Here is an 18,179-nt window from a genome sequence, read left to right as displayed (position 1 = left end):
GTAGAGCCCAAGGTTTCTACTGATTATGACGAATGAGGGAAACCATTGAGCCTAAGTTCCTTTGAGTCTGGCTTACTTCACTTAATATGATTTTTTCTAAGTCTTTCCATTTCCTAACAAATGGGTTGATGTCGTTTTTTCTGACAGCAGCATAGAATTCCATTGTGTACAAATACCACAACTTGTTGATCCACTTATCAACTGAGGGACATCTAGGTTGGTTCCATATCTTTGCTATGGTGAATAGTGCTGCAATGAACATTGTTGTGCTGGTGGGTTTAGTATGTCCTTGTTTCTGGATGGTTGGGTAAATGCCAAGTAGTGGAATTGCTGGGTCATAGGGGAGTTCTATGTTTAGCCTTTTGAGGCACTGCCACACTGCTTTCCATAGTGGTTGAACGAGTTTGCACTCCCACCAACAGTGTAGTAGTGATCCCTCCTGGCCACATCCCCTCCAGCATTGTTGTTATTAGTTTTCCTGATCCTGGCCATTCTAACTGGAGTGAGGTGGAATCTTAGAGTTGTTTTGATTTGCATTTCTTTTATGACCAGAGATGTTGAGCATTTCTTCATGTGTCTATAGGCCATTTTTGTTTCTTCTTCAGAGAAGACTCTCTTTAAGTCTTTGGCCCATTTTTTAATGGGATGGTTGTTACTTTGGAGGTTAGTTTTGGAGTGATTCAATTTTTTGAGCTGTTGATATATTTTAGATATGAGGCCTTTGTCCGTTGTTTGGTTGGTGAAGATCTTCTCCCACTCTGTAGGTCAGAAGCCAAATTCTAAAATGGTTTTTTACTATCTTTTATATATGGCTCTTGACTCTGACCTTCTACTTTTCTATGGCAGTAGAGATGGTTTTATTCATTACAGATTCTCCAGTGCCGATTCATGGCTCATGGGTACTCAGATAGACAGCTGATAGGAGATGGATGGACAGATGGATGGATGGATGGATGAATGGATACACACGCATTCATGTATAGTAATAGATATGTCACATATATGTTATATATATATATACCATAGAGATACCATATTTACATAGGTGTGTATTCCAAGCATATACACATATATAAGGTATGATACTGTGTAACTATAATATTGTGTATGAATTGACTCAAATACTCTCTTGCTGTATTTATGTATATACATATACACACACAAAATACACATAGAATGAATGTAAAGGCGTATCTACATACATTATGTACAACAGACACAGACACACACTGCATGAGACAACCACACTCAAGGTTTCTCATTACAGCTTCAGCAGGCCCTGTGGTATATGTGATGCTGCCCCTGGTTTACAGACACCCTAACCCTGTGCCAGGGGAGGCATTATAAACCACTAGCCAGGGCTTCTTGTGCTATACATGGAGAGACTGGCACTCAGAAGGGCGTCACAATTTCCCAAGGCTGGCTAGCAGGACTCAAAACTAGGTCAGAAACTAAGGATTCATCTCACTCCAAGTTTCAGAGTTTCTGCTACCAAATGCCTACAGATTCACAACCAGCATGTAAAAGCATTTCCATGTCCTTGGAAGAGTGACTAGTGATTTTGTAATAACAATGAGCAGGCAATAATAACTGCTGGTAAAAGGCAGGATCAGCTTGGCAAAGAAGCGCTCAAAATGTGAGAGGGCATAAGACCTGGGAAGTGAACGCACAGGGCGGGGAGAGTGGACATACAACTGAGGACTGATGCAGCAAGAATGGAAAAAACAAAACAAAGAAAGAAGCAGCTGTAGCCCAGCACACGCTGTCTGACAGAACATTCAGGGGCTGCAACCAGGGTGGGAGGAAAAGCTAGAGAGAAGAATGGACACATGAAATGGGGAGGCACAGGTGCTTAGAGCTCAGTTTTCATTCTCCCAGGGGTGAAGAGCCCCACCTTATGTCTCTGGAGTATCATACAGAATCCCCTTGTGAAGAAACCCCACCCTGACACCCCAGCAGGAAATAATAACAGATAGACAGCACACAAAAAATTTTCCGCCCAGCAGGCCACAGGAGCGGAGAAAGTGGTGTGTTTGGGGGGCCAGCATGAGACACAACACAGGACACCCTGCAGTATGACTGGCTCTGCCATGCCTGCAAAGAGCACAGGGCTTTGCTGTGTCTTAATGTGGTCTGTTGTCACATGTCTTCTTGGTGCTGTATTGTTAGGCAGACTGCTACCCGGGCAACCAGATGCATGCCTGGATTTAGATAGCAGCTGGTATCAGAATCCTACCAGCAAGTCACGTGGTGGCATTGCCAGACTCCAAAGGCTGAGCGAAGCAGGGAAAACTCAGGACAATACCCCCACTTTCTAGTCTCTTGGCCAGAGCCAAAGGGTCCATGTTTATTCTCCTTATACTTTTGCTTTTAATTGACAAAGTATAATTCTACTCATCTAGTTCTGCTCTTCCCTCTGACCGCAGGAAAGGAAGGATCCAATTTGTTTTGAAGAAAATGAAAAGACAAAGAAACTGGTTCTTTGGATATCAACTGTGTGTGTGTCAAATATTGTTGAGAGCAATAAGAAGATAAGGATTTGATGATAATAATAACCAGACAGCCACTATGCAGTGAGCCTTCCTACATTCTGAACTGTGCTGAATGCTCTCCTGGAAACATCACATTTAAATGTGATGCTTTCTTCCAAATAGAACATAAGAACTGCCTTGCTTTAGAGATATAGACACTGCAGTCTAGGGAGGTGAACTCTCCTTCATTAACAGGGGTAGCAAGTAGCAGAGTTCATTGTTATCGGTGCACCAAAATGGGGACTTTTATTTACTTTTCAAGTATAGAGGTTTGAACTCAGGGCCTCACGCATGCTAGACAGGTGCTCTACCACTTGAACCACGCCTCTGGTTTGCAGCAAGGAGTCTTTGGTGGTAAGCAATAGTAACCAATGATTTAAGCTCAGGCCTATACCAGAGGACATCAGTACTGGTGGTCAAGGAGGGAAGAGAGAAAGTTAACATGGGGCACCAAGGGGAGTTTAGACACTGGGGCGGGACTTGGAACCACCAGGTCCCAGTGAAGGAAAAGTCAGATGAAAGGGCTGCTGAATGGGGTTGTCTGAACTCCTCCTAGCCCAACTTCCTTGTATTGGCCTAGAGCCTATGCTCTTACAGGTGCTCTGAGAAAGAGAATGGAATGCTGGGAAGTGAGAACGTGTTAATGTTTGCCTCAGCAACGCAGGAACAATCTATTCTACTGAGTTTATTTCTCTACCTTTCTAAGGCTTCATGAATAAAGGTTGAAAAAGAAATGGTGGCAATTCAACAATAATAATCCCTTTCATTTTGATTAACTTGGAACCTCTGATCACACATAGAAACCCACGAGTCACACAAGGAGAGTTGCAGGAACACTCCTGTGGAGACCTTCCCTTTAGCAGGTGGGGCATCCCTCCCACGTGGAGAAGGGACAAACCAGCCATGCACCGAGTATGCCGAGCATTCAAAGAAATGGGAATGGAATCAGCTCCGTAAAATATGCCCAGTTTCTGGCATGTATACTAGATATCATGAAATATTTTTATTATCCACTCAAAAATAGATTTCTCTGGAATTGCATTTCCATTACATGTTTGAAGTAGAACTCATAACTCATGTTAATTCATGCCCCTGTGCAGCACACCGTGAAGGCAGCCTTGCGCATCTCGTCTGCAGAACCCAAACCCACAGTTTTTGCCACTGAGTGGCTTTTACCTACCTTTTTGCTGTTATCTGCGATAAAGCAAATCATAATTGCTACAGGGAAGACCATAATAATTAAATGACTATCTGACATACTATATTACTATCTGAATGGCTTTATGGCCAGGTAGCTGCAGGTGAGAGAAGAAGGTGGCGGGATGTCAGGGGAGTATCTCTCTGACAAGTGACCCCTTTGGCCAAACAATGAGTAGTGCTCCGGTGCAATCTTGACTGATGGCATCAAGTTAGCCACTAAAATGACTTCCCTCTTAACCCAGAAAGGTTTCTCACATCATGATGAACACACGTGGCTAAAAGTCATGTTCAAGAATAATGTAGAATCTTCTCAACTACAGACTCACCTGTTTCTTAGAGGTGCTTCCTTCCCTGGTACTGTAGAGGACTCTTAAATGTCCAGTAATGTGCTGAAGGATCCTCCCTCCCTGCAGTGGTACTGTAGAAAGGCCATGGATCCTTTAAGAGGTGAGGCCTACTGGGAGCTATTAGGTCTTTGAGGGGGGGGGGAATATGTCCTTTAAAGGGAAAGCTCCTTCGTTTTTTCCTTTCCAGTTCTGAACATGAAGTGAATGGTTTTGCTCCAACACACACACACACACACACACACACACGCTAGTCCCATGATGTGTGCCTCAGCACAAGCCCGAAAGCTATGGGACCAACCACACATGGACTGAGACCTTCAAAACTGTCAGCCAAAATAATTGATCTCTCTCTTCCTCTCCCTCCCTCCCTCTCCCCAAGAAGCGGAGGAGGAGGAGGAGGAGGAGGAGGAGGAGGAGGAGGAGGAGGAGGAGGAGGAGGAGGAGGAGGAGGAGGAAGAGGAGGAAGAAGAGGAGGAGGAGGAGTGGTGGTGAAGGGTGAATAGGCAGTGAAGCAGAAGTATTTCATACACATGTATGAAAACAGAGCAATGAACTTGCTGAAATTGCTCCTAAAAGGGAAAGAGAAGTGAAGGGGAGTGGTAGATGAGATGACCAGAATACAATGTATGCATATATGGAAGCATCATAGTAAACCCCCTGTGTACAAGTAACATTTACTAATACCTAATAAAAGCATGGGAAGACAATTCTTCCATGTTCTACCCAAGGCTGAAAAGGGGGATCACAGTCTGAGACAACTCATGGCAAAAAAAAATAAAATCTAAGACCTTATATAAGTACTCCATGTATATAGACATAAATTCATTTTAGTTCCCAGTAACTGGATGGATGGATGGATGGATGGATGGATGGATGGGATGGATGGATGGATGGATGGGTGCGTGGATGGATGGATGGCTGACTGACTGACTGATTTAGGTATACAGACATATTCATATTTTTAGTGACACCCATCAGTTATGATTATGCCTAAATAGCTATGCTCCATTTTAGCAGTACACTCAGCAGAGGAAGAGCCCAGTTTCACAAGCTAGGTGCATGTGGACAGCGAGTAATGGCATTTGTATTGTGGCTGTGTATTTGTCATCCCATGGCTACATGGCCCCATTCCCTACTGTCATCTGCAAATGTTCAGTACTGTCCCTGGGAAATCCAGGCATACTTAATCTCTGCAGATGTGAGTCTGGGCACATACTACAGGAAATGCCACATGAGCCAGCTCCACACTGCTGTGTATTGAGCTGACATCCTCCTGAAGCAATCCCAACTACCACATAATTCCGTCCTCTCATGGATTCCAGACTTTTCTGTCCTCTTCTACACCCATCTTCTAACATGCAGCAGAGCCCTTTGGGCAATCTCTGTTCAACTCTGTAACTTCCCGATGACATTCCAGCATTTTCAAGCAGGCTGCTTAATGATTCTAATGCCATTCTCTAAGATGACTTAAAAAAATTTTTTTATGATCGACCCCGATTTCAGACTCGCCATCCTATTTCCCCCTCTCCGGTATTACTTCCAACAGGCAAACTTTGATTATTTGAATGCCCCAGGGGATGTACTGAAATTTAACTTAAGTGAGATTTCAGGTAATTGGAAGAGTTTATAATGTGAACTGCAATAGCTGGGGGAAATGTGAGATTCACTGCCTGTCTTGGTTAACTGAAGTTGTGAATAACAAAGTCTTGCCTGAGAATCTGTCTCAATTCTTCTCCCTTATTTCAACTTCCTCCTTTGCCTCCACCTACTCTAACAGGTGTGTACCTGGTCCTCTCGGGCCCACAAGAATGAGAGGGATGCAAGGAAGGAAGATTAGTTCTCCTTCTGTCAGCCAGAAATGGATCAGGAAACCCTTCTCCTTGCTGAAGGCAGCATATATATATATATATATATATATATATATATATATATAATCATTACTTGCCTAGAGAAATTGTTCTGTTCCAAGTATATGGCTGATCTGACATTTCCTTGAGCCAAAATACTCATGGTGGGGCAAAAAACTCTGGTTTGTTCTACCCGTTACGTGTTCACAACACTGCATTCAAGCTACTCATGCAGTCAGGTGCTCCTGGCTCATAATCCTAGCTACTCAGGGGCTGAGATCTGAGAATTCCAGTTCTAAGCCAGGGAAGCAGAAAAATCTAAGAGACTTCTATCTCTGATTAACCAGCAAAAAGCCAGAAGTGGGGATGTAGGTTAAGGGGCTGAGTATCTGCCTTGTGTGTAAAAGAGAGCACCTAAGTCCTGAGTTCAAGTTCCAGCACTGACACACTTGAACATATACACACACAGCTTATCCATACAACAGATGTCCTTTATTCCCATCCATGCTGTTGGGGCCTGGGGTACACTGGGTACACTGACCCTCACATATTCCATTTCTATACTGTAACATCTAGCAGCCATGTGTGGGAACTGGTCCACCTCCTTGTGGACTGAGATAACAGCTCCACTGAGCTGCACAGAGGATGTCTTATGGGCTCAACGTAAGTCAAAAAGCAGTACATGTTCAATACATTTTGTTCAGGTTAAACTCGACTATTAAAACTGCTGGGATTTGTCTTTCCTAGATACAGAATAGAGCGGATGAATAGACTCTAAGGGTGCAGATGCATACCTTGTAAACCCAGCACTAAGGGCCCTTGAGGCAGGAAGATTATAAGCTCAAGACCAGCCTGGGCTATGTAGTGAAATCTATCTCAAAAAAGGGAGGACCCCTTCAACACCTACTATCCATGAGCCTCAGCACCCCCTTGCAGATCTGTCAATGACACAGATAGAGGACCTGGAACACGCTCCTGCTCTAGAGGATCTACGTGCAGAGCTGGCTCCGGAACCCCAGATGTCAAGTGAGCCATGTGGATGGATTTCACAGTCACCGCCCACCTAGGGACCATGAGAGCCCCTCCAGTCCTTTCCTTGGCTTTCTTCACCCATACAGGACCACGTTAATAACCATGGGAGGTTCCTCGATGACCACAGATAATTCAAGCACCTCCTATCCATCCATCATTAATTCCTGTCACCAACCCCAAAGGGGGACACTACTACTCATCTTTACAGAGGAAGATAATAATACTCTGAGATCGTTTTTTAAAAATGAAATGAAAACAATAACAAAAATGTGGCCATTTCTAAGAGGCAATGGTAAGATTTGAACTCAGACCTGCCACAAAGATCCCATCTCCCGCACAGGTGAGTCCTATGGATTCCTGTAACACTGTGCCCCTGAAAGAGCTACTCTCACTCTAACAGCACCAATTGTGTCATCACAGAGAACCCTGTCTGTGTTCTCTGAAGGAAATAAATCAGTTCCATACACAAGTGTATCAGCAGATCTGGCCTTTCTGAAAAATACCATCCATCTCCTGCTGGGATAAGAAGTCTCAGAGAAGACTAGAGCACCAGAGCTAGAGACTCCAGCAAAGCCGAGCATGTGTGGGAACAGTAACTCCCACCTCTGATACTTGTGTCAAGTGCACAGCAAGGAGGTATCCCATCCCCATCTGTACCACACGACAGGCATTCTCAGACTTGAGATCTTGAAATCAGCCACGCAAATCCATCACTGCCTTAATTATGCACACAAGTGCAGCTCTTAGCCCCAGCTGCCAAGCTTTTAACCAATCATGAACATTACTATCATACTCTCTGGATAGGAACCTCAGAGACATTGCTAAAGGGCCACTTGAGCCTGGAGTTTCTGCCTACAGGATGAAGGTGTCCCTAGCTGAAGCCTAAGGCTGGAAGCTGACTTTTCACTCTCTGTATACGCTCTTCATATTTCCCTAAGCACGACTAATTTGCTCCCGGCTTCATCTTCATCGTCCTTACTTTCTTTCACTCTCTCCAGATATTAGTAATTGGTGACAGATTTTCCTCAAGAAGAAATGTCAGTTCAGAAGCAACGAATAACAAGAAGCCAGATAGAGACTCATTCTGGGACTCAAGGAGGTCATTCAAACCACTGACGTTTTCAGAGGACAAACTCAATTGCAATCAGAAGGCAGGGCCTCCGTCCAGTCCCATCTCTTGTAGCCAGTGTGGTAACCAGAAGCTATGATGGGTGACTTGAGTCAATCACGACTTTCTAGGCAAACAGCAAAACCCTCCTTGGCTACAAATCACCAAATGAACCACAACACAATGCTGAATATGGTTTTCTGTGATTTCCATCTGCCCACCACTATCATGGCCTCTGTCATCACCAGTAACCAGGACTGTGTTTATACAACAGTAAGGTGGGTTGTTGAGTCTACTCTTCTGCACAGACATCCACAAGATGTGACATTACACAAGAGCATCCCCGGTAACAGCTGATGCAGGTAATGTCAAGGCTTGAGTGTTCCTCTCAGTAAAGACATTCAATTCACATGGGATCACTACAATAGTAACCCCAAATGGATTATCGAATATAGGATTTCAGCTGATCATTCAGAAAGATGCTTTTTAACCAAACATTTTCCCACCCACAAGAACAAATACATCAGATGTAATCATTCCAATGTGGAAGAAAAGAACAGAGGAAGAAAAAGTTGTGTTATACTAAATTCTATATGTATCCTGGAGAAAGAGATTGTCGTGTTGAGTCCCTGTCTCCGGTTCTGCTCCTCTGAAGCCATAGCAGGAAACCTCATGACTCCAGAATTGCTGCTTCCTTTCCTGGTATCCACAACCTCATCCTGTGATAGAGGCGCTCACTAGCTTTATAGGAACTCTTTTCCAGCTCAGAGACAGCACTTTCCTCTCCCAGGCGGCGGGCCAGTGCCAACTAACTGATCAGTGCTTTAGGTAAGCGACATCAAGAACAGAGAGAAGAGCAGGTGGTCATGGATTATTTTGAGGTATATGTGTTCTCAGTCTACTAGAAATGTCTAAAAAAAAATGCTGCCGTAAGGGAGAAGGTGGACAATTCACCTGATGAGGTCAGCATGTGAGAATAAAGAAGGAACCAAAATGCATATATAATCAGTTTGGCTGAAGCAGCCAATTTGAGAGAGGGGCAAAAAGACAGTATATAGCTGGGTGCTACTGGCCTGTATGTAATTGTGGCTACTCAGAAGGCTGAGACCTGGAGGATCAACGCCATTCCAGGCCAAAAAAAGACCTACCAGAAAAATGCATGGCTCAAGTGGTAGAATACTAGCAGTGAGCAAGAAAGTTAGATTCGAGTTCTCATGATCCAATCAACTCTCTATGATTGTTTTCAGCAGCCAGAGACAAGCATTCAATGCATGAGTCCTTTGGGGGACTACTTCATATCCAAACCAAAACAGTCTGTGTTTCCTGAACACCAGAATCCCCTACCTCTGGTACCATTTCCCCCAAGGTGCCAGGAAGAGGCAGAGACTCTCCCCTAAGCAAAGGTCTCACGGTGAGACATTCAGAGCTCCGGGTCCCTTTTCTTGGTGCAAAACCAGACAGTGAATAAGGAATGTCATTCACTATGGTCATTTTCATTCAAGGAATAGCCAAAGTCCTCTTCTAATCTTTCAGCCAATGTAGTTTATTCAATGTGAAGACTCACTAAGTTCATTTTTTTTTCAACCTAATAAGAGTAGAAATTGTCAAATTTAGAAGCACATATGCGAATTTCCCTACACAGGAGAGAACATGAATCCTATTAGTTAAAAATAGCAGTGCGCTCACTTTCCCCCACACGCTAATTTTAATAAACTTACTCTGAAATTAGCCTGCCACAATGAGGATGGCTGCTCATCAGAAACGCTCTCAGCGAGAACTAAGCTTGCCTCACAGGAGTCAAAGTGCTCCCAGCAACTGGGAACAACACAGAGCTCTAAACAAAACAGACCCTCTTCTCAAGAGTATGTGACCCCTACCTTCTACCATCCCATTCTCACCAGTCTCTAGAAACCCACCTAGAGCCATCTTGAATTCATTCTATTCTGTCTTCCCAAGCTGGTTGGCTATAAGTCCTATGAGGTCTTCCATTAAAATGTTTCCCATAGCCACATTATGCCTTTCCTCCATGCCTTCTGGTGTTGTATACATTTAGCTCTTCACTCTCGAATTCCCATATGTTCATATTCTCTGCACTTAACTGAGTACCTGCTACCCAAGACCCAGCACTAAGGGCTAAGACCCTTAATTAACAACATTGAGTCCCTACTCATAAGAGTGTGAGATCTTTGGGATCTGGTGGAAAGATACAACCAGGAAGAAGTCACACGTAAAGGTGTGACTTCTGCCAAAACAGAAATTGAGAAAACTGATGGTGGCAGAGAAGATAAGATTACTGGTAGTTCATCCTAACTGAAGAAAATATCAGTTTTCAAAAATGACTACCATTTTCTATTCCCTCCAGCAATGGAGAAGACCTTTCTGGTAATTGTTCATTTGCTGATTTTCTTACAGGCATGCTGTGTGGTTCCGTGGTCTACCTCACATTTCCCTGACTGATGGCGCTGAGCATCTGCTAAGGAACTTAGGTGTCATCCAAATCTCTTCTGCAATGCAGGGTTTATTTACACCTGGCCCATTTTAATAATTAGATTACTCTGTATTGTTAAGTTAGAAGAATTCTTTACCTATTCTAGATAGAAAAGAAGCATTCTGCATATATTCTTTCCCAGACAGTGGCTCTGCCCTTCCTTTTTTTTTTTTTTTGCCAGTCCTGGGCTTGAGCTCAGGGCCTGAGCCCTGTCCTTGGACTTTCTCAAGGCTAGAGCTCTACCACTTGAGCCACAGCACCACTTTCAGCTTTTTTTCTATGTATGTGGTACTGAGGAGTCAAACCCAGGTCTTCACGAATGCTAGGTAAGCACTCTACCACTAGGCCAAACTGCCATCCTCTCATTTTTTAAGATTCTTTTACAGGTAAGTAATTTTTAATTTTGGTAATATGCAGTCTATCTTCCCTTGATATCCCTGTATGCCTTCTTATTTCTTAGATGAGCCCTCCCAACCATAAGTTAATCATGCACAGGTAAAGATTACATTTTCTCATCTCCCTCACAGCTGGTGGCAACCATGTGACTATGTTCAGATGAAGGAGATGTAAGCAGAAGTGATGCGTGTATATCTCCAGTCCTGTGAAAGGAAATCCTCTCACTCTGGACTCTCTCTTTTCCCTTTCCTATGGCCAGGACACAGAAGTGACAGCAACCTAGGCTAACCCAACTGATGAGGGCCATACCAGAGACCTCAGAGAGAAGCATGAGCAGAACCTTGAGTTCTGAAATGACTCGTGGAGCAGGACACCCTTCCACTCCGACCACCAATCACAGCCTCATGTGACAGGCACATCCACATTTATCTTATTAAACCATGACCACTCAGGAGGAGTTATCTTAGACTTCACTCTCACAAATATACTCAATCTACCAGGCCTGCTGTAGATGTCCACAACTGTGGCTAGTCAGGAGAAAGAAGATAAAGGATCTGAGGCTGACCCAGGCAAAAGTGCAAGACCCTCTCCAAAAAGCCAACTGAAGGCTGAAGGACTGGAAGTGTGACCCAAGCAATAGAGCACTGGTGGCCTAGCAAGGGTGAAGCCCTCAATTCAACCCTGTGTCAAGCAGAACAAACAAACAAAAATCACCTTGTCTTAGGAAGAAACCATCCTCCATGGCTTGGTGCCCGGGAGTATTGGGTGATAAATCTATGCAGACATGCATACAATAGTTTCCCAAAGTTTCCTAAAGACCCAGAATGACCAAGCAGCACACTAGTCCTGAAGTAATTAAAATCTAAAATATGGATAAGTTTTCCACCACCTTAGGGAAAAGCAAGGAAGAATAACTTATCAGTCTGTTCTCCATTCACCAAATGTCAGGAGGCTGGGAATGGAGAGGGAAAGAGGGAGGACACAACAGAACCTGAGAGTGATGAGCCACAAAATGGTCTGAAATAAGGAAAGCTTGATGGAAACACCCTGAATGAAATATGCAGCTTCCCCTTGACCCCTGCCCATGACACAGTCCATAAGTACCAAAATTTAAGTTCAAGTTCACATGAGAAAAGGGAAAGGTACGACTCTAATCCAGGTTAATTCCACCGCTCCTACAATGGGGACTTTGAATTCCATCAGAATGGAGGTTTTAGACCAAAAGATAGAAGCTGTCAGTCCACATTCACCAGAGCTGTGTCCTCAGGTTTGAGTTTCTGACCTAGCATCCACCCTTCTGGCCACGGGCTCAGCATGAACAGCCGTGCTTTGTCTGCGCCTTTCAGAGAGCACTTGTGAAGTGGGTGCTTCAATTGTTCTGCTTAAAGATGAGAAAATACATTAGTTTCTCAGTGCAATGATTGCCTGGCTACTTATTCCCTCTCTTCTGGAAAGTAGCCCTTTGTTTCATGAGGGGATCTTCTCCTCCCTGGCTCTCTAGAGAGCCTGGGCAGAGCTCAGATCCATCTTGGGCCTAAGATCATGTGGTGGCAATCACAACCTCTGTCCTGCTCCAGATTGAACATCCAAAAAGAGCATCCGCTGTGCCTCATTCACCAGCATGGGTCGGTTTACTTTAGGGCCTATGAGAAGCCTGTCATTTTAGCATGAACTAAAAGTGTGAAAATAAAACTGACCATGGCAGGCTCATTTCCAATGAAAACTGCATCCTAGAAGCCAGCGGAGGAAGCAAATGGAAAGCTCAAGGCTTCAGCACCAACACTGATGGAAGGAAAACCCAAGCTAGAGGTGGAAATTGGAAACTGCAAAAATGGAAACCAGACATCCCTAATCAGATGTGTGAAAAGCCTTTCCCCAATGCCCTCTACTGGATCCCCAAATCCCTAACACCACCAGCCACTGACTATACTCTTTCTTGAATCCCATTTGGCTAGTACCAGACCTTGTACTTATAATGGGACTACGGAGCTTGATACCTAAAGAGATGGTCAGATGATTTCCCTCGATGGCTGTAATCAGAAGGCAGCTCTGGGACCACACCAACCACCCTTTCCAGCAGATATATAAACTGCCACAAACTAGAAGCTTCAAACAATACAGATGGATTCTCCCAAGTTATGGAAGTCAGAAGTCCAAAATGAAGGCCTCCGCAAGGTGGATTTCTTCTGGAGGCTCCAAGTGAGACTGTTTCAGCCTGTTCAGCCTCTCATGTTCTGAGACTGGCATTCCTTGGCTCACAGCTGCACCACATCAGCCGGTCTATGTCTCTGTCTTCCCATAGCCTTCTGCCTCTGTCTCATATCTCCTTCCTTTCTCTTGAAAGTCACCAGCCATTCATGAGGACCCATCTTAAATCTGAGATGATTTCACTGTAATGTCTCTTAATGATTTCTGCAATGACTGGATTTCCAACCAATGGTCAGGACTCGACATATCCATGGAGAGTTTGGGGACACATTTAATTCACTACAGTAGATTTAGAAAGAGAACTAAAAATCGACACCCCCCCCCCCCAATGACTGACACCGATCACCTAAAGGCCATTCTCTAAGAAAGTTGATCCAGTTGCTGTAGACTTAAAGATGGCCTCTTGCCTTGAGGAACTGTTGTCTAGTGGAAGATGCTGACAGATGAACCTCAGAACCAGAGAGATTAGGGATCAAGTCCTGCTTCTTTCACTTACCAGCTGCAGAGCTCTGAGAAAGTTTCTCAGCCTGTCCGGGCCACAGTTCCCTTGTCTGGATGAGACTATGTCAATGAGATTTATCTTTATTGGCTATGTCAATGTCAGAATGAGATTCGAGACAGCTAAGGGAAGTACCTAGCTGCCTTATGGTAAAACATTTAACATAAAGACGTATTGAAGGAATCACCAGCAGGCAGAAAGCAAGTTGAATTCCTTGTCCCATCCTCTCATGTCTGATTGTGTGTTAGCCAAATTCCAGGTCTTCAGTGAATGTTTGTAGAAAGCTCCTTCCTCTACATTAGAGAAATTCAATTGGCATGGGAAGGGCAACTCTTGAAAAGCCCATTTCATGATTCATAGATGATTCAAGAAGTGTTTATGGATCATCCACTGCTGCCAGCTCAGAGTGCAGGCAATGAGAAAGGACAGCTAAAACAAAACAGCAAAGCCACAGGCCAGCAAAGACTGTGACCAGTCAAGGTAGAGGTGGCCCCTATTCAGAGGCACCCTGAAAGAACATCCCATATAATTTAGCACCCAGCTACATAGCATCCTTCACAAGTTCTTAGTGTTTATTGTGTGACTTTCTTCCTATCATTGAGCCTCGTGAGTTCTGGGGGCTGAGAGTGGCTGTCTGTCTTGTTGAGCACACAATTCCAAGAACCTAACAAAATGTGTCTGATTTCAAATGAGCATTCCACACCTACTTGTTGAAATGGTCAATACTCTTGTTCATTCAGAGTGAACAGATCCACCCTCCTGACCTACTCAGTATAATTCTTGATGGGTCCAGAGATAAGGTCCTCCTCAGAGGATCTGCCCCTTGACAGTAAGCAGGACAGCTGGAGGAGAGGGAGCTGGGCTTGTTAAACAGGTCCTAGGCCATTGCTAGAAAGGCTATCAACTTCCTACACCAAACCAAAAGTAAACAAAGTATTAACTAGGGCATAGAAGCTCCAACAGGCTTCCTCCTCACGGGTCCATTGCTCCGCACACAATGGACATGAAATAGCTAGTGCCACAGGGAGCTGCCAGCTGAAATGGTAGGGGCAGGCAGGCGGATGGGGTTCCCCTGGGGGGTAGGGGTCCTCTCTGGAGAAGTCAACAGCTTCTCCTGAGCGTAGAGCGTCAAGGAAGACTGGGGTGGAGGGGAAGGGCTTAGGAGTGGCATCTCGAAACAAAAGCTTGTGTGTGTTTGCACAACCCCAATGGCTTCCTCACTTCTTGCACACAGAGGTGCAGCAGCTTACACGCAGCAGGTGCACAAGGCACACACGGCCAGTGTGTTTGTGTGTCCAGTGCGTGTGTAGAGTGTTGAATGAGGGGCTGCGAGGACACCACTCCTCCCTTACCTCCCCTGCAGGTGTTCACCAGGCCCGGATCCCCCACCCTCAGGCCACATCTTTCCGATTCAGCCCCAGGCGTCCAATCGCTGGCCTCCAAAACTGCGGGGGGCCCGCGGCAGGTCGGGGGTCTGGGGGCTTGACTCCCCACCCCTGCGGGTCCTCGGGCCGGCCCGGCCTCTCCGGCCTCCGGGACAGGCCCCTCCCCAAAGGCTGGCTCCAGCTGGCACGGGGAAGGGGGCGCCCCCGTCCCCAGGCCCCGCCAGTGCGGGAGGGACGACGCACCGGGCTGGGGGCGTCCCCGGCTCCGCGCGCTGCGCCCCCGCGCCCCGCGCCCCGGCCTCACCTCGCTCACCAGCCCCTGCCAATCGCTCTCGCTGCGCTCGCCGTCCATGGCCTCCTCCTCTTCCTCCATGCGGGGCCGGATCCTCGGACGCCTTCCTCTCCAAATCCGCCCCCCGCCTCCGCCTCCGTCTCCCGCCCCCCCGCGCGGCCCGGGGAGGCCCAGCGCCGCCGCTCCGCCGCCGCCGCCCGCGCCCAGGCCTCCACGTCAGCCTCCGTGGAGGAAGAGGAGGAGGAGCCGCGGGCCGCCGGGCCCAGCCGCCGCGTCCCCGGGACCTCCGGCCCGCAGACACTCCCCGTCAATCATTACCACCCCCGGACCCGTGCACAGGCCTGCCCCGCCTCCCCCACAGGCATCGCACTGCCCGCCCACCCCACTCCCCAGCTAGAGCCCCACCAGCAAAGGGGCTTTAGAGCAGGGCAGGCACTGGACCATCATTCATTCCCACCCAGGAATGAATGAACCGCCTGACTCTACCCCTCACACTCAACGTTTGCATCTACTTATGTGTGTCACCTGCGAAAAGCCAATGCAAAATCAAAGCATTATTGAATTCTGAATAGGGGAAAAATAAAAAACCAAATAAACCCTCTCCTGTGCTTGCAATTAGTCCAAAAAGATGTTAAGTTGGCATCCAACTGAATCTTTCTCCTAGCAGGAAAGATGGAGAGAGATTAGGGAGACGCGAATCTCAGCTGAGTGGTATGAGTTGAGGAGGTGCACCTGTGAGGCCCTGTACCTGGGTCACCACCAAGAGGGAACCTTCCAGACTTCCCCAAACACCACCTCTGCAGAGGAACTGGAAGGCAGAGAACTCCTAAGCCCATGTTATAAAGAGCAAGCATCACGGCCACCTTTATAACAACTGCTGACATCACTCTCGAGAAATAGATATAAATTATCCCAGGAAACAACATGAGCTTCAATTAGGACTTTGGAGCCCCAGGAGTTGTCGTTTGGCCTAGTGGTAGAATGCTTGCCTAGGATGCACAAAGCCCTGGGTTCTATTCCTCTGAACCACATACACAGAAAAAAAAAAAAAGCCAGAAGTGGTGCTGTAGCTTAAGCGATAGAGCCTTGAGGAAAACCCCGGGACAGTGTTCAGGCCCTGAGTTCAAGCCCCAGGACTGGCAAAAAGAAAGAAAAAAAAGAGAGAGTTGGAAATACTTAACTCTGTTCATGGCCTTTGTGTTGCTGTGATAGGTCATTTGCAAGATAGCAGCACTTCCACGCACTGCTGTTGACTCTGGGCTCAGGTGACTTGCTTGGACCAGAGCCGTGTTTGTACATTATACTTCTTGATTACAAAAGAAAAAAGTTTCTAACGCTTTTGTTAGGAGTGAAGACATAAGAATGTGTCTTATTGCTCCTAGAAAGCTGTTCACAGCACCACCATGGAAACAAGCTCTGAGTAGCTTTCTGCATAAGGTAGCTTCCAGCCAACTGCCAACCAGCCAACCACCTAGATGCATGAGGGAGGCCACGACCCAGCTGAGCAGGAAGGTGCACGGTGAGCCCAGCTGTGAGCTGAGCCTTGCCCTGTTTGCTTAGCCATGAGATCGTGTACTGAGAAAGTGGTTCCTTAGGCCGCTGAGTTTGGGGGATGGTTTTGTGCTGTATCAACAGGGCCACTAATCATGATGGTTATTCGGTTGAACATCCTGGTTGGCCTGCCTCTCCACAACTGTGCCTAACATCAGAATCTAATAGCTTCCTCGGCCAAGGAAGCTTCTACAGAAGACTAGCAGGGCAGGGGCTCTGAGGAGGAGGCCATCTAGCAGCCAGCACATTAGTTTCATGCCTACTGCATACAAAAACTGTCCTTGTTCTGGGGAAGGTCATGAATTCGGTAGCCTACAGTCCCGGTCCTGGAAGGCTTGTAAGCTAATACGCAGGAGAACAAACAGGAAAAGAAAAGTCTATCGGGTAGCTAAATCTTCTGGTCTTCTCACCTAATTCAGTCTCTTTTCAATGGAGAGGGTGGAAAGGAGGTCAGTGAGGGTTAACTTAGTGACAAGCCCTTGCTCCTAACAGCCTGTCTCTTTCCAGAAAAGTGAAGTATTGTCTGCCAATAGATTGCCCTCTGGCAAGCCATCTGCTTACTTTCCAACCTGTCGGTGAAATAGACCGTAGGGCAAAGTGAGCAGCACTTGGCCCATCTGCCTTGCTCTCTGCTGGCCTTCAGGTAAGAAAGCCCTTCTGGTTACCTGGTTTCGCTGAGTCTTTCAGTGCTCAACGACACACCGTGAACTTTTAAATCAATCTGTCTGTGACTCCAATTCCTCTACTTGCTTTTCATCCCTGAAGAAAGTCAGTTATTCAGGTAAATAAAATCCAGCTTTAGCTTTTAGCCATCTATACCAGAAGGACCCTGGACACCTCACTAGCAGCTACCCTAGATGGAAAAAAGTAAACAAAACTAATGATACTTTGATTAACTGTTTTGTTTTAAAAAAAATATGAAAACAGTTCATCAACTATCTTGAGCTCTCACAAAAGTATGTACTGCCGAACACCCACAGGACGCACTCAAAAACAGACTTCTTGTCTCCCCAAGTATGGAAAGTTGGCTTTAGTCTGCGTTTTTATCTCCCCTTAGCTTTGTGCAAAAAAAAAAAAAAAAATCACCTCTTGGGACTTGATTTTTCCATATGCATGCATAGCCCCAGGGCTACTTTCATTGATTTATTTATGTCACTAAAGCAGTAGATAAAAATGCTTAGGTGCTGTTGAACGATGGGTCTCAATTTTAAAAGTCTGAGAGTAAGTTAGATGTGGAAACTCCGAAATAGCTTAGTCTTAGAAACTGAGCTCAGCCATACTGGAGAACACAATCC

General features: G+C 45.9%; 1 protein-coding gene across 4 annotated transcripts in view; it reads right to left on the bottom strand.

Annotated features, from left to right (window-relative positions):
- Positions 1-15,458, bottom strand: part of Ccdc149 (coiled-coil domain containing 149) — a 68,718-nt gene extending 53,260 nt beyond the window's left edge. For all 4 annotated transcript variants that reach the window (XM_090343758.1, XM_090343759.1, XM_090343760.1 and 1 more), the window contains exon 1: positions 15,346-15,458. In XM_090343758.1, the coding sequence (XP_090199884.1) occupies positions 15,346-15,414 (69 nt within the window). In that variant the 5' untranslated portion in view covers positions 15,415-15,458. The remainder of the gene's footprint in view (positions 1-15,345) is intronic.
- Between the last annotated feature and the right edge of the window lie 2,721 nt (positions 15,459-18,179).

Source organism: Megascapheus bottae, chromosome 13, assembly GCF_031878675.1.
Source record: "Megascapheus bottae isolate mThoBot1 chromosome 13, mThoBot2.hap1, whole genome shotgun sequence".
Taxonomy (NCBI): Eukaryota; Metazoa; Chordata; class Mammalia; order Rodentia; family Geomyidae; genus Megascapheus; species Megascapheus bottae.
The sequence above is the reverse complement of the archived record's forward strand: the minus strand, read 5'-3'. Positions and strand labels throughout refer to the sequence as shown.